The sequence below is a fragment of the Asterias amurensis genome, chromosome 9 (genome assembly GCF_032118995.1).
Source record: "Asterias amurensis chromosome 9, ASM3211899v1".
NCBI classification, from domain to species: Eukaryota; Metazoa; Echinodermata; class Asteroidea; order Forcipulatida; family Asteriidae; genus Asterias; species Asterias amurensis.
In genome coordinates, this window is record NC_092656.1 from 8,987,188 (window position 1) to 9,004,811 (window position 17,624).

General features: G+C 40.0%; 1 protein-coding gene across 2 annotated transcripts in view; it reads left to right on the forward strand.

Annotated features, from left to right (window-relative positions):
* LOC139942304 (sorting nexin-27-like) overlaps positions 1-17,624 on the forward strand; it is a 68,638-nt gene that overhangs the window by 41,074 nt on the left and 9,940 nt on the right. Inside the window, exons 2-10 of one of the 2 annotated variants that reach the window (XM_071939122.1) lie at positions 243-471; positions 1,044-1,236; positions 3,356-3,432; positions 4,311-4,340; positions 11,051-11,173; positions 13,692-13,767; positions 14,524-14,690; positions 16,989-17,078; positions 17,433-17,582. In XM_071939122.1, the coding sequence (XP_071795223.1) occupies positions 243-471; positions 1,044-1,236; positions 3,356-3,432; positions 4,311-4,340; positions 11,051-11,173; positions 13,692-13,767; positions 14,524-14,690; positions 16,989-17,078; positions 17,433-17,582 (1,135 nt within the window). The remainder of the gene's footprint in view (positions 1-242; positions 472-1,043; positions 1,237-3,355; positions 3,433-4,310; positions 4,341-11,050; positions 11,174-13,691; positions 13,768-14,523; positions 14,691-16,988; positions 17,079-17,432; positions 17,583-17,624) is intronic. The other variant, XM_071939123.1, reaches the window with a different exon arrangement.

The window sequence follows — 17,624 nt, forward strand, 5'->3', positions numbered from 1 at the left end:
TCTTGGCCTTGGTGCCCCATGCTCAAAAGTTTCCCATAGACTTAAAGATTTTCCAATGAAAGTGCCATTTTCAAAACGAAAATGAACAGCTCTCAGAGATGAAATTCCAGTAATGGAATACTCTCCTAATACTTCACTGAGGCAACTGTGAAAATTACAGAGATAAAAATTATTCACCAACACCATTTTGCTTTTATAACTCTAATTTTTCTTGACCTTCCTTTCATTTTGTGTTCATGCAGAAATGGTATTAACGTTGAGGGCGCTACACACAAGTATGTGGTGGACCTGATCAAGCAAGGCGGGGCCGAGCTGACGCTCACCGTCATCTCGGTGCCAAACTTTAAGGAGGATCAAGGGGAGCCCAGCGATGACTCGTCGGGCTACTCGTACTGTGATTTCAGCGACAGGAAACCGGTACCCATCACAGTGCCCGATTACCAGCACGTCTATACGGGAGACAAACATGTGGTATGTGAAAAGCCTTGCCTTGAGTTTAGAGAACATGAAATAACCCACACCAATTGCTGTGGTGCCGTGGGTTTTTGCTGTGGTGTCATTTGCAAAGTTCCAATTCAAATTTGAATTTTCCTCTTGGCAGGAATCACTTTGTTTTGCTATGGCACAACACACAAGTACTCTAGAAATTAAATACACTTAAATTCCGAAAGCAGAAAAACAAACAAAACAAGAAAAATTTCTGAAAGTGGAGGTTGAACAAAATGTAATTCCACATATTTGAGACACCTCTGGTTTGTCAGTCACATATATTTTATGACCAGGGCCGGATTTTTATATATCTGCCTCACCTTAATTTATTGCTTATCAATTTTCTGCTAAGCAGTCATGAGCAGGATACAGGTCACATGTAACATGGTATTTTAGCTGGTAAACTTGTTCTGTTAAGCATAATTTTGTTGTGCTTAGCTACTGAAGCAGCTCTGTGAAAATTGGGCCCAGACAGCTTAAACAAGCCTGCAGTCATCATCATAAACAACCCACCCCAGCTTCTCTCCATCTCTGTCTTAATACACTCTCTGCAGGTCTACAACATCTACCTAGCTGGCAAACTCAAGAAGGCCCAAAGGTACAGCCAGTTTGCCGATCTTCACAATCGGCTAAAGCGAGAGTTTCCCGATTTTCAATTCCCCAAGTTCCCCAGCAAGTGGCCGTTCTCGTTATCGGAGCAGCAGCTGGAAGCGAGGAGGAGGGGGCTTGAACAGTATCTGGAAAAAGGTGAAGAGACTTTATTTTATTAATTTTTTGTTTTACTCATACACTGATGTAGGTTTACACTTTTAAACCGGGGACCTATAACAAAAGAGGCATAGGGTCCACGGTTCAGGAAAGGTCCTTAGTTGGAAAACGAGTACAAAACCAAGGGAGCTGTTGCAAAAAAAGTTGGATAAAAAAGTTAAGGACAAAAGTCTAAACAAAAGAGGGACAATAGGAGGTCTACGGTTGCAGGCGTAAACACACTTTAGTGTGTTTTGCACTGTATACTCGGTACTTCCCTGAGTTCTTTGAAAAAAATCCACAGGCAAATCACTCGGGCGGGATTCGAACTCATGACCTTTGCAATTCTAGAGCAGTGTCATACCAACTAGACCATTAGAGATTGCCCGGTAGCTAGAGGCAGTTCGAATTCTATGTTTTAGAAGCGGGTACTGCAGTGATTTAGTAAATTTTAAATTTGCATCAGGGATAAAGATAATTCATATTGGTCCTACCCATATATACTCCTAGAACTATTTTGGTTTCGTCCGCTATCGTCTTACGGGAGACGATAGCGGATGAAACCAAAATAGTTCTAGGAGTAACCCATGTACACCAATGTGTGTTAGCACTGTGTACTCAGTGCTTACCCGAGTTCTGTGGAAAAAAAATCCACACACTTTATTTTGCTGTGTCAGCCATGGGGGCTGGTTGAAGCATGGGGCGACTTGGTGATTACAGCAGGCCTGGCTGGTTGGCTGGTGAGACCGTTAACTCATTTTGGTCCTGTTTAGATTAGGGTTGACCAGTCAGCCCCTAGCGGATCCAGACGAGTCGACTGGACTGGCGTTGCTTTGACAGCTATGTTCTCGTCCCAATCTGGAATTTGCCATTGCCTTTATTGGAAAGAAGAAGAAGAAAAAACACAAGTGCACCTTCTGGTCTACTTGAGTTTGTGTGAGAAGGTTCACGCTTCAGGTTGGCTTAGGCTGTTAATATTAAAAAAAGAAAGTACATTGTACTTCAAATCAACGTGTTTGTCTCATATGTGGGTTTATAAGAAAAGAGGGGGACATAATCACAAAGTGTATTCTGTGTGTCTCTTGTACTTTTTACCTTTTTTTTGTGGGGGGGGGGGTGTTGTGGCTGAGATCAGCACTTTCGTTTCACGCCGTAAATTTCAAATACAACTTGACGCATTGTGAAGTGAGTGGTAAGGGCTTGAGGCGGAATTTTCTGTAGTTGTAATGTCACAATCTTTAAAGCTTTTCAGATTGGGAAAAAGAAAAATTGACTAGAATGGGATTTAAACCTGCGACCTCTGAGTTTGCGTGTGCCCTACCAACTGAGTTATCAAGCCATATATTTGGCAGTATGGTTTATATGACTTGTGACTGGTGGTTCCTGTAAAATAAGCATCCTCGTTCCAATTTTGTTTCAATGGTAGTTTAAAGAAATTACATTGTATTTGCATTATATGAAAATCTAAATTGTATTAATAACAATTTTTGGGGGGGTGTTTTTATTTTCAAGAATTTTGGCTAAAAATAAATTGTTTTTTTATAAGATCTGCTCAGTCTCTTTTTTAAGGTCGTCCCTCGTGAAATTTGGGTGAGTGTTTTTTTTTTAAGGTGTGGAATTTCATCTTTGAGAGGGCAAGGCCATTTTGATTTTGTGCAAAGTGCAAAACCATTTTCATTTTGTGCAAAGGGCACATTTTTTTATAGGCTACAATTGTTTTTGTCCAGAGGCCGTTGCCACCTACTCCTAGGGCTGAAACAGGGTTACCCCCTTTTACAGTCTATACGGATGTAGGCTTGGGTATCATGAGTCCGAAATTGTGGCCGGTAGAGCAGAAAGCACAACCTCCCCAATTTTATGTAGCAAGTGTCATGACCGGGCTTCGAACCCACACTCTGCTGATCAAACAGTAGAGTTTGAATCCGGTGCTCTTAACCACTCGGCCATGACACGCCATTGCAAAATCTTTTGAAGGGGCACTAAGGCCAAGACCAGGGCAACAGAGACCATGGCCTCTATGATATTCACCAGTTCACAAAACTCCAGGCCTGTCTTTATTTTCAAGGCTTTGCGTCCTCCTTTTTTTTTACCTGTTGATATTTTTTTTTCCATCTCGCAGTTTGTTGTGTACGGGTTATTGGTGAATGTGATTCTGTACGAGAGTTCCTCAACTTGGAAGATGCAGAGACACATGAGGTGAGTTGGGTTCCAGGAGCCCGGGGAAAAAGGCCGGAAAATTAGACACCCTTGTACACCCAGCAGGGTGGATATGTGCGCATTACAAGTCTTATTATTATTATTATTTTATTATTATGTATCTTGTTAAAAGTTCAAACAGCGCCACGACTGGAAGTCAAAGGATGACCTATCATTGTGCGCGTTTCGGTTATTTGACCGCAGCGGGTTGGCCTATACGAGGAGTCTTTGAACCCTTGGACTATACATGGATTGCACTTGACCATCATTGATGAAACGTGCACGCGTTAAAGGGTATCATTGGCTGAGAGTTGTGCGCAGCGCGTACACGCGTGCACTATTCCATTGTTTTATCATGACATATGGTGGTCGATGATGCAATCAATCTACTGTCTGACCATTCAGTATCATTCACGTCAATTGCATATAGGTGCACTATGCCAGCCTGCAGTCTGCTATAGGGTAAAAGCATCTACATAGAATACAGATTATTTTCCAATCTTTGATGAGGTTATTAATCGCACCCACACACTTCCTGCCTTTACAGCTCAGTGTAAATACAATACAGGCATGTGGGTTTTTTTCCCCAGAATTTTTCCTGAATTCAAGATTGTCTCAAAGTCTCCTTGCGCCTCTAAATTTTACTTGAACGAGGTAAAGCAGTCACCAAATGGAGAAGTGTTGTCCACATTGTGTCAAATTTTATAGTTTTTATATTTCTGATGATTCACAGAGCTGTAAATCTTCTAAACAGTCACACAGGAAGTTCAGGGTCTAAATTAAAAGGGGGACCCAGGACTGCGAGCCATTTTCAGGAATTTTCGGCAAACAAACTTTTCAAAGTTGTATTTCGTTGATTTTATTTTTTGTCCATACAGACTTTTGACGAGGTGACAAACACACCCCAAGTGAGTGCCCAGAACTTAACAAGTCTGCATGAAAATTCTACTAACTCTGACTTACTTTTACAGATTCTCCGCCCTGCACCTAACCAGTTAATTGTGACCGACTCTGGCAAAAATCTTGACACTTTGACCCCAAAGTGAACTATTGATATTTATCGTGAAATTTAACGACATGAGAATGACATTTCATTTTTTTTCCCTCTTTCTTTTTCTCCTCATAAAAATTTTGAGAAAATGCTCTACTTAATTGGAACATAAAACATCCAAAATTGGTTCCTAGGGGTCAAACTTTGACCTCTTATGGGCATTACCTATCAGAGTAAATTCAGAGGAGTTTTGAGTTTTGCCAGAGTGGGCCTCTGTTCACGTGTCACCATCCCGTGTATATTAATATCACTGACATGACTGACCCTGCAGTAGCACATTCTGATATAACAGCTTTAAGCCTGTTTCACAAATGCCAATTTTTTTCTGTCAGAAATTTCACAACGAATAATTTGCATTAGTTGACTTGTGCTGAACTCCTGCGAAACATTCGCTGCAAAAACAGCCATGTGACATCAAAATGCGCTTCGCATTTGGCATTTGCAGGAAAGTATGAGCCGCCTTTATTGTTTGGATTCTGCTAACTACTGAACTATGTATAACCTAGGTGGCTGTGTCACATCCAGGATTTATTGGTCAGAGATGGTATGATTGGAGACCTCAAACTTTACTCTTGAAGGGACATGACAAATTTTCCCCCAGAAAGGGGCACTCTATGAGAAAAGTTAAAATTTGTATCCAAGCTCTGCAAAGGGCACCACAGCAAAAGCACATGGCACAAGGGCAATGCGCCGTATTTTTGACCACGTGAGGGCACTCTCAAACATATTTGTATCACTTCCAGGGGTATATTCATTCACACCCAAAACAGTTATTATTTCTTAATTTCCAACGTACATTGCCTTTGATATGATATTGATTGTGATTTTGATACTGTGGAAATAAACTGATTGATTGATTGATTGATCAAAGACTGGAACATGTTACAGCCACAGACGACATATCCATCACGGGCAATAAGACCTTTAAAGGAGCCGTTATAATCCTTCTCTAAAGCAGCTTAAAACTACGGCGCAACAAAAGTGACAGAACACCTATTAAAACTGTATAGGACGAATGGCGTATACCCTCGGAAGTGATAAAAATGCTATTGAGATTGCCCCCACGCGGTCAGAAGTACGGCGCATTGCTGTGGGTGCCGTGGGTTAATTCAATGCCTTTGCTGAGGGGGAAGGGCGAGCTAGTGTTATGTTGACATTTGAGATATGTTTACTCTGTTTCATGTGTCCGCTCATGGCAGAATTCCAGTTATTTTTTTTTATGCTCTGTTTATTGTACTGATTGGTTTAGCACTAAATGTATATGCTGTGCGAAGATTGCGCTGAGAGTATTAAGCAAATGCAAACATGCTACATTAACTTGTGAAATGCACTTAAATGTAAGATCAGGGCCAAATTTCGTAGAGCTGCTAAGCAAACAAATGTGCTTAGCATGACATTTTTTTCCTTGATAAAAACAGGATTAACCAACCAAATGTTTAGTTAACCAACCAAATTTCCATTTGTTGCATATTGCTTGTTACTGGTATTCAGCTGTTGTTTGCCTATCCTGAAAATGACGTGGAAATTTGGTTGGTAATCCTGTTTTATCAAGGCATAATTTCATGCTAAGCAAATTTTTGTGCCTAGCAGCTCTATGAAATTAGGCCCTGATACTTTGCACGATTGGAGTACAATCCAAGGAGGTTTGCGGTATTTAACAGCATGTTTATAAATTTCTTGCTTGGCCCAATTTCATAGAGTGGTTTTATCCTGGACACTATTGGTAATTGTCAAAGACCAGTCTTCTCATTTGGTGTATCTCAACATATGCATAAAATATCAAACCTGTGAAAATTTGAGCTCAATCGGTCATCAAAGTTGCGTGATAATAATGAAAGAAAAAACACCCTTGTCACACGAAGTTGTGTGCCTTCAGATGCTTGATTTCGAGACCTCAAATTCTAAATCTGAGGTCTCAAAATCAAATTCATGGAAAATAACATCTTTCTCAAAAACTACGTTACTTCAGAGGGAGCCGTTTCTCACAATGTTTTATACTAACAACCTCTCCCCATTACTCGTTACCAAGTGAGGTTTTATGCTAATAATTATTTTGAGTAATTACCAAGAGTGTCCACTGCCTTTAAGCACAAAAAGCAGCTAAGCGCAACATGAGTATTCTTACCAAAACAATGTTACTAGCCGAAAAACCGTGCCAGATGCAACATCTGTTTCTGGTGTTGTGCTTAGCAAAAAAATTGCTAACAACATTTCCTGCTTAAGCAGCTCTATGAAACTAGGTCCAGGTGGTTTGAAAACTCCACTTCACAAATATATGTGCACTATCTTTATAAAAAAAAAAGAACATATTTTGGATTTGCAGTCCAGATAACCCACACTGAAGAAAATAAGGGAACAAGTAGAGACTGAGTCAGTCCCCTGTTAACTAGTTTTCATAAGCAAGATTTTTCTGTGGTTAGCAAATTGTTATGTTTATTGGATCTCTGAAATTGGGTAATGGTGGTTTGCCATCTTCACTTCACAAATACAGGTACACTAACTTTAAAGCCATTATACACTTTCGGTACAGAAACAAAAAATAAAAAAATTCACAGATTTACAAATAATTTACAGGGTTTACAGAAGGTAATGGTGAAAGACTTCTCTTGAAATATTATTCCATGAAATGCTTTACTTTTTAAAAAAACATTAAATCAATTCTCGTTAGCGTGAATTACGGATTTATTTTAAACACATGTAATGACACGGCGAAACGCGCGAAAACAAGAGTGGGTTTTCCTGTTATTTTCTCCCGACTCCGATGACAGATTGAGCCTAAATTTTCACAGATTTGTTATTTTATATATAAGTTGTGATACACGAAGTGTGGGACTTGGACAATACTGTTTACCGAAAGTGTATAATGGCTTTAAGGGTTAATCTTTCTACTATCATACATGTAAGTGCCAATTTTGATCACTCTCTGTATGAAAAGCCACCGTAGGGCCCTTGAATATTTACATTCCAGATAACCCTCGCTGAAGAAAATGAGGGAACAGGTACGAGACTGAGTCCCCGCCAATTGTCAGAGTGTGACATGTTGCATAGATGTATGGAAATCTTGTGATGTCCCAAATAGTTTGCATGACCCACGGCACGATTTATAATGAAATCAAAACACATTTCTGTTGATGCACACATTTATTACGGGAGAATGTTGCACTCAATGTGAATTATGAGTCATCCAGTTCCAAGTATTACATGGACAACAACAATTTTTGCTATTGAAAGAATTAAAATATATGCTTACTCGCTGCTTTTTTTTTTTAAATTTCAAGTGGCCACCTGCTCGGTGGTCTAGCGGTTCAGACATCGGGGCCTAATTTCATGGCTCTGCTTCCTCCCGAATTCTGCGCTTACAACCATCATTCTCCATTAAATGTGCAAGAGCCAATTTCTGCGCTAGCTGTGTCAGCGAAGAATGCCCAGTAACGTGGACTACGCACATGATGCGCAAGCAAAAATTCCCTGCTAACCTGTGAAAAATGCTTAGCTCTGAATTCCCTGCTCCCTGCCGATTCTTTGATTATGGTAAACAGAGCCATAAAATTGGGCCCTTCTATAGAGTGTGAGTGTTGCGGGTTCGAATCCCACCAGAGTAACCTGTGGATTTATTACTGTGTGCCTCAGAAGGCACCGACCCATGTGTGTGATTCCTTGGGATTCTGGGGCTGATTTCACAAAGATCTAAGATTGGTCGTAACTGCTAATCAATCGTAGTTGCTTAGTAAAACGTGATGTCACAATACAAATCACCATGGTGAGACTGAAAATTTCTCTTGCGATGAATTTTATTGCTTTGTGAAATTGGCCCCAGGTTTTTCTCAAAATCTCCCGAAGCATTTAAAATGATCTTGAAAGTAGAAGTTCATTAAAGCAGTCACAAAAGGCAGTGCCTGGAATTGCACTCTTGCCACTGAGGCCTTGGCCCCCATCGTCCCTGGTCTTGGCCTTGGTGCCCCTTCAAAAAGTTCCCGTTGACTTGCAAAATGAAAATGGCCTTGCCCTTTCAAAGATTGACTTCCGGGCCTGAAAAGGTAGAGAGAAATAGTCCAAAACATGTACACGTCTGAGATCTGGGAACTGAGCTATTTATTTTTTAGAATTAGTGCAGAGTACTGTTCTATACTTTGCAGGGTTGTCCACAGTTTTTGAAGTAGCAGGTGAAAAAGTATAGGCAGCCACTTTTGTTGAAGGAATGAGCAAGCGCAACTCATTGCCCTTCAGCGAGGGCTCTCTCTGGGCTTGCCCAAGGGGCCTACAATTTCCTTAATTCTAGATGCTCTTTGGTGTTATCTGAGCAATTTCTGGCTTAATCCATTGCAACAATTTTGTCTTTAAATCATTACACTTTTTGTTACATTGACTCCTGAACCTGCTGTAGATTTTGATTACAAGTATTTTCAGGTTTTCCATGTCAGTTGGGAGGGGGGGGCAGGGCGGTTGACACATGAAAATAGTTGCCATTGGATGGATTGGGTAACTTGATGCCTCCTAATGCGATGCATGTAAATGGAGTACCTGTAGCGTGGCGCAAGAATGAAAACTTAATTGTATGGTAGAAAGGTTTTTTATTTTTTTTTATTTAAAAAGAAGTTTTCCAGTCGTTGACAGTATTTTATCTCAGGGAAAATTGGAGGAGGCAAAAAAATAAAATAAAAATAAAAAAAGAGCCGACAGCGAAGGATTGAGTAGCCGGCGAAATTGCCAGGAGCCAGCGCTTGTGGAAAACACTGCTTTGTCTGACAACAACGAAGAGCTCCAACAAAGAGTGCTTTAGTGTTGACACTCTGCTCAATTTCACAAAGAGCTAAGATTGATCTTAAGATGTGTATCAATCTTAATTGCTAAGCAAAGTGTGATGTCACGATACAAATCCTTACTGTGGTGATACTGGCAACTCATCTTAAGATGAATTTTAGTGCTTTGTGAAATAGAGCCCTGGTCTTTGATAATTACTGATGTTGTCCATGTGCTGTTTTGAACCAATGGACCGTATTGAATATGACGTCATCCTTCAATTATCTGCCGTACAAGATGGCATTTCTTCTTTTTGTAAAGAATCCCCACTATCATAAAAAAAATCTCCACACAGCAGAGTAAATTCTGACTCCAAGCTGCTCTAGGAATAAATGCAGTCGTCGTCTTCTATTGATCGCGAAAAAAAGTAGTTTGGAAAGGGCTGTCACTCCAAATAACATTTGGCCGGTTTCCTCCTTATGATTAGTGTTGGTTTTGGGGCAACAGTTTATGAGTGTTTTCGTGGAGTTTTCTTCATTTTTGAGCTGATCTCTTCAGCAATGACATTCAGCGGTGACATCCATCGATAAAGTTGATTAGATAGGGGGATTGTGAGATCAGACATGAACTGAGGGCAGTCACACATTCTAAATAGCTTTTTGATGTGAAGGGATCGAATGCAGACAGCTAGGTTGGGTGAATCTGTTGTCAACCGCGACCCGTTTGAAACCTTAAATACACACCCAGGGCTCGATTTCATGAAGAACCAGAATTGATCTTTAGTCAGAATCGATAGTAATGGCTAAGAAAAGTGTGATGTCACAACACAAGTCAGTATGGCAATATGTAGTGTATTGTGGCTGACTGGTCTACTGCATTTAATTTGCAGGTGGACACTATTGGTAATTACTCAAAATAATTATTAGCATAAAACTGTAATTAGTAACCAGTAATGGGGAGCTGTTGATAGTATAAAACATTGTTAGTAACCAGTAATGGGGAGCTGTTGATAGTATAAAACATTGTGAGAAACAGCTTCCTCTGAAGTATTATAGTTTTAGAGAAAGAAGTCATTTTCCACGAATTTGATTTCGAGACCTCTGATTTAGAATTTGAGGTCTCGGAAGTAATCATCTGAAAGCACACAACTTTGTGTGACATGGTATTTCTTTTCTTTTCATTATAATCTCGCAACTTCGACGACCAATTGAGCTAAAATTTTCACAGGTTTGTTATTTTATGCATATGTTGAGACACACCAAGTGTAAATACTGGTCTTTGACAATTACCAATAGTGTCCAATGTCTTTTAGTATTAACTTCTGATTTTGATTAAATAAGGAGGCAAAGTTATTTTGAAATACTGTGTGGCGTAACATAAACAATTCAAGAAACTATTAAAGACTCACTTATACCAAAACAACTAACTGTTTTATTTCACTTTTCATTGGAACATCTTGAGCTTAGAATTCTTTGTCGCATCTTCTGTAGGCGCTTTGTAACCTTGACATAAGGCAAGCCCATCAAATGTCTTTTTTTCCTGTCAAAACGAAAATCATTTTTGTATGTTTTTTTGTATGTTTTCAGCCAATATGTGATCACTGAATTTGATGACATCCACAGACTGAACATGCTTTGCAACTTGTTCACAACCATTTATGTATTAAGCTCGGTTCATACTTCCTGCGATGTTGACGTCACGGCTGTTTTCAAAGGAGATGAGCACATTTCAACTGCTGCGAATTATTCGTTACTTGGCTTTACTGTAGTTTGTTGTTCGTTTGCTCTCAACTGATGTTTGTTATTTTGATGAATTTTGTCTTTTCAGGAAACCAGTAGTAAGAGAGAGGATCAGAGCACAGCCCAGGTAGAGCTAAGAGTACTAGTACCTGACAGATCTCAGATCACCGTTACCGTCCGAAGAAATAACACTACGCCTGATGTATATAATGTAAGTCGGTCAAAGTTAACTCGTACTCCAATGTGTGCAATGCACTGTACTGCCCCGATTCTTACCTGTAGATCCTTGTCACACGAGGCAACTTGGAGGCAACCAACTACAGTGCATGCTACAGGACCACTTTGATTGCACATGAGTAACTTTTCAAACAATGTCTTACCATCCCCAAGAATGATATGTGAACATTCAGATGGGAATGCCTTTTCTTTTTTGAGATTGCCTGGAACTTATCGGCTGTAAACTACCTCGTGTGACATGGCCATTATGATAAAATCCACAAGCATATTACCCGCTTGGGATTCAAACCCACCACCTTTGCTATTCTAGAGTAGATGTCTTACAACTACATGTAAACCACCCGAATTTCGAACTTGGAACTTATGGCCTATAAGTTGCCTCGTGTGACAAGGCCCGCATGATAAATTTCCCCAAGTGTTTTACTCGTCTGGGATTGGAACCCACAACCTTTGCTGTTCTAGAGCAGAAGTCTTACCACTAGACCACCCAGATGTCCCGGTAGCTACAGGCAGTTTAAATTCTATACTTTTTTAGAGGACTTTTTTGTAGGAACCGAGGGAAAGAACTGTGTTAATTTACAGTGCTTTACACACATTGGTGTATGAGTAAAACCAAATAATGTTCTTTATCCCTGATGCAAATTTAACATCTGTAGAATAATTGTGACATGTTATCCTCTTGTTTGCAAATGAGTCTTGGGTTTGGACCCTTTGCATATGACATCACAAATCCAAAACAGTGCCCTCGCTGGGGGTCAAAGGAAGACTTCTCAATTTAGTGGAGAGTTGTGTTTGTGCATGGGTCATACAGGCATGTTTCTAGGCATGTTTCTAGGGCCGTGTCCGAAACGACGACTTCGGCTACAGCTACGTCTAGATCAGCGCGTCTACCAGGGTTGAAGAATAGGCAGACGCGCGCGATCTAGCCGTAGCTGTAGCCGAAGTAGCCGTTTCGGACACGGCCTAGTGCTTATACTAGGCAATGGCGGCCTATGTCTATGCAAGGGGTCTGTAGACCTTTTCATTGTTGATTAACAAACTGCGCTGGTTCGAATGGATGGAAGAACATTAGTGAAACATTCAATCGTGTTAAAACATCAAATCGTCTTCAAATTCAACAATTCTGCAAACTTTCAATGAACAAAAAATAAATCCCATCCAACAAATTAAACACTTTTTCTGAATATGTGTTAACATTATTACAAACTGTGGCTATCTGTTTTTTTTTTTTTTGCATTTGTGGCTTTTCCATAGTTTTCCCAACCACGGTTGGCAAAAACTGGGGGTGTGATGCTGCAATGAAAGCTCTATTTGAAGGTATTTGAGGTGTTCAGAAAGAGAAGAGCAGATGTCAAGTGTTGAGATATTAATTCCGCATGAACCAGCATTATCATGCTGTCATGTGCCTGGAGGAAGGTCAGAAGGCTGTGAGATTGGAGATCTGTCCGATTGCTAAAAAAACCTCCAAATCCTGCATTTGTTTGCAGCTTTGGTTACTTTATACACAGTTTGGTTTGCAGACGGTGCCACTTTCTACTGTAATGTACGTTCTCAAAAGCTTTTTAGCTGAACGGCTTTACATACATATAACTGTCTGTGACTACGCATATGGACAACAGCTTGATAGCCCGTAGCGGAATGAACTGCCTATCATTCACTGCTATTTTTTTTCCCTTCTAGAGTTCGGTCTGTTGTACTTCCTCTTGAAGCCCCTGAGCAGTCAGAGAGCCAAATGATATTAAGAAGATGTCAAACCTAAGAGTCTTAAAATCTGTTACAGGCCATATGTAGCACCTACAAAGGGCAAGGACTTTTCAATATTTTATTTTTGCATCGTGATAAATAATATAATTTGATTGGTAAATTATATTATTTGTCCCCAATACAAAAATAACATCTATTAAATTGTTGCGGTACGCGCTGCTAATAACACATAGGATTCAAACTGCCTCTCGCCACAGGCTAGCTCTTTGGTCTTCTGGTAAGACATCACCCCGGCAATGATTTGCCTGTGTGTTTTTTCTTCACAGGACTAAGTTGCAAAATCTCAGTAAATGAAGTGGCTGAGAGACACACTGTTTGACTGAGATGGCACAGATTAGAGCACGATTTTTGTTGATCCGTTAAGCAGCGAATGGTGCTTAACAATTTCCGGCTTATCAAATTAAGCAGGATTCCAGTCACAAATTGTGAATTGTGCCTCATTACTGAGTTATTAATGTATTTCCTCCTCGCAGAACACATTCCCATCTCTGTTTTTGTCTTCTTCTATTTTCCCGAAGCGCAAAAGACCAGTACATGTAGGTACTGGGCACGCCATGTGATAGTCTTAACATGGCAAACAACTACATGTATCACACAGCCGCCGGGTTCTGTGTAGACCTAAGGAATATCATGTGACGTGCTCTAAACCAATGAAAAGGCAGAGTTTTTGTAAGGGGTGTTATCATCAAACAGTTTTCGTTTTCATAAATTGTTTTTCTTCTCCGCAGGCCGTAGTGCATAAAATTGGACTCAGTAGAGAGGTGGCCGACTATTTTGCCCTGTTTGAAATCCAGGAAGATTTCAGTAAGTGTACACATAAGGTTTGGTTAGCAAAATGTTTTGTGTTGTTTTGTAGAGAAACTTTAATTTGTCTGGTTATTTTGAAAATTGGGTTCTGTCTGACTTTGAAGAAGTGGCTTTCTATCAGTAAAGATGTGTGTTTGGATTTTTCGTCTTGTAGTACATGATAATGTGCATGTGCATGGTAGAAAAGATTACTTAAAAAGCACTAGACATTATTGGTAATTACTCAAAATAAGCAATGGAGAGCTGATGATAGTATAAAACACTGTGAGAAACGGCTCCCTCTGAAGTAACGTGCTTTTTGAGAAAGAGGTATTTTCTCACTGAAATATTTAAATTGAATTCGAGACCTCAGCTGAGGTCTCGAAATCAAGCATCTGAAAGCACACAACTTCTTGTGACAGGGGTGTTTTTTTTTCTTCTCAATACTATCTCGCAACTTTGACGACCAATTGAGTTAAAATCTTTACAATTTTGTTTTAAATGCATTTGTTGAGATACACCAAGTGAGAAGACTAGCCTTTGACAGTTACCAAAGGTGCAATTTTTGTTTTATGCATTTGTTGAGATACACCAAGTGGCCTTTGACTGTTACCAAAGGTGCAATTTTTGTTTTATGCATTTGTTGAGATACACCAAGTGAGAAGACTGGTGTTTGACAGTTACCAAAGGTGTCCATTGTCTTAAATTTAACAATTTGCTGTCTTTTATAAAATCATCCTTTTGATGCTAATATCTTCTTCTTTTTGTTTGTAGCGAGGAAGCTTGCCGTCACGGAGTTCCCCCACAATCTCTACATTCAGAATTACACTAAATCCAGCACTAGTCAGAGCTGTATAGGGCTCGGCAGATGGATCTTCTCACCGCAGCAAGAGCTGTTCCTCAATCACGATGAGATTGCCATGAATTTTCTTTACTGGCAGGTAATTACGTCTTTCTTATCTTTAAATCCTACTTCTTAAGGGCCAGTCACTAAAAAAAAAAAAACAATCGCAAAGAGAACGCATTATATTGGTTGAAATGCTCTACGCAGAATACGCGCACGCTCATTCAACCAATCGAGGGCGTGCTTTGGTAACGTTCTCGTTATCATTCTTGTTATCGAGGTGTGACGGGGCCTCTATCCTCTTGTTAATCTTTTATTCAGGGGGAATTTAGAATTTGCTATTTCAAACTGCTTACCAACCAAGAGGACTTTGGTATAAATGCAAACAAGAATTAATGTACTGACTTTTTGACCCTAGCAGAATCTTTCTCGATCGCTAAGTGACAACTTTTGGAATTGTCAAAGACCAGTATTCTAACTGTGTGTATCAAAACATATGCATAAAATAACAAACCTGTAAAAATTTTGGCTCAATTGGTCATTGAAATTGCAAGAAAATAATGAAAGAAAAAACACCCTTGTTGCGCAAAGTTTTGTTTTTGTCTGATGCATAAGAAACGCTTCAGGGCCGTCAGAGTCTTTGTAAGAATTCAAATATTTTAGCGAGCGAGAAATTCCAGAGGGAGTCGTGTCTCACAATGTTTTACCAACAGCTCTCTGTTGCTCTTTATCAAGTAAGTTTGTTATGCTGAAATATTTTTTTGAGTTATTACCAAACTTGTCCAGGGGCCAATTTCAAAAAGACCTTAGATTGATCTTAACTGCAAATCAATCGTAGTTGCTAAGTTAAGTGTGATGTCACACTACAAATCACTATGGCGAAATTCTCTTGCGATGAATTTTATTGCTTTTTGAAATCAGCCCCAGTACCTTTAAAGGCACCGGACACCTTTGGTAATTGTCAAAGACCAGTCTTCTCACTTGGTGTATCTCAACATATGCATAAAATAACAAACCTGTGAAAATTTGAGCTCAATCGGTCGTCAAAGTTGTCAGAAAATAATGGAAGAATAAATACCCTTACTGCAAAAGTTATGTGCTTTCATTCGAGACCTCAGCTGAGTTCTCAAATTCAATTCAGATATTTTAGTGAGAAATTACTTCCTTCTTAAAAACTGTGTTACTTCAGAGGGAGCCGTTTCTCACAATGATACTATCAACAGCTATCCATTGCTTTATACCAAGTAAGCTTTTATGCTTGCATCTATTTTGAGTAATTACCAATAGTGTCCAGTGCCTTTGAGGTAAGATAATTTATATAAACAACTGATACGTTGCCGAAGCACGGCAGACAGTTCCCTGCTGATTCTGGTTTGAGTCAATTCCCTGTCGGCCACTTCCTTGTAGTCGTTCTGGTCATGCATGACCCTGACTACGCCCCCCCCCCCCCCCCTCTTGACAAAATCCACTGTGGCATCGAGAAGGAGCGACTGCTTGGGTGTTGATTTGGGGGCAATTGTGTACAAGTGCCTCCCAAGACGAGAACACATGAACATTGTCCCCAAACGTGTTGATACATGCCCGACCGGAAAACACTCTCTCCATAGCAACGCATCGTCTATGAATCGAACACAACAACCATTTCTTTTTCCCCTCGGAGTTTTCGAGGAGTGTGTCCATTGCCCCAGGCAGGCCATATGAATAGAGGAGCTAGGGACACAGAGGGCCATGTTGTGTTAGTCAGGCAGGCATGCAACGTTTCAGCTGATATCAATAGTAATAAAAGCGGCTTCTTGTTATAGAAAGCATATCTGTCACTCAGTGGCGCTCAAGGTGCTTTAACATACAGTTTTTTCCTGCAAGGATGGGATTACACATGTAGGTTTTGAATTATTACTCCTTTTACATAGCACCATATAATGGTTTACAAGGTGCTGTGGCGCATTGTGCTGCCAATCAAACCAGGAACACCGGGGCGAACTCTTCTCTTTTTCGATAAGTGCACTGTTTTTTTTTTAACGTGCATTACACAACACACATTGGCTCTACCTCCCATCCGAAGGACGAAGCAATGATTAAGTGTCTTGCCTAAGGACACAAGTGTTACCACTGGGACTCGAACCCACACTCTGCCGATCAGAAACACCAGAGTTTCAATTCGGTGTTCTTAACACAACACTCTCACAATCAGCTATTTTCCTCTTTTTCTTTTCAAAACAGTGCCATAGACATGATAGAAAACTGAAAAAAACACTGTACAAAAGTTTTAACTTAAAAGTGCCATTCCCCCCCTTTTGTTTGCAACTAGAAAGTTGCATGTCAAGTTTTTGCTGACGTACATTACACCCACGCCTTTTTTTCATCCATCTCTTTGTTTCCTGTTGTGTTCTTGCAGGCAATAGATGATGTCAGTAAAGGGTTAATCCAGCCAGGCGACAGCTTATATGAATTGAAAACATACCAGGAGAAATCTAGCAAACTTCAGGTGAGTTCCGAGTCAGATTCTAGTCAAATCAGGCACGATGTTCTTCCGATATGAGTCTGATTTTCAATTAATTTGTTTTGCCCAGGAAAATGTGATTAAATAGCCTGATTGGTATATTAAAGCCTACAGCAAGTGCACTTGTATGTAGGTCAGCTCTTGTTAATTTTTTATCCAAATATTTTATAGTATTTGTATTGCCAAGGTTTTTGTAGTTTTTATTGTGATGTGCTTCGGAGTATTTTACATACATTGTAAGGTGCCACCTAAGTTCATCTTATTGTTAATATTTACTACTTTATTGACAGTGTGGTTGATTAACATTTATTATTTTAACCTCTTCCTTTCTTGACGCAGTACTTAAAGGTTGCTCGCAGCCTAGACGGTTACGGTGAGGTGCGCTTTCCGCATTGTCCGTGTGACGCCAGGAAGGCTGGCCGTGTTATACCAATCCTTGGATTCAGACTCTTCAAACTCCAAGCCTGTAAAGACGACGGTTCATTAGAGGTGAGTACAAAAGAAATCATCTCGTTCTTCCAGCCTTAAGTC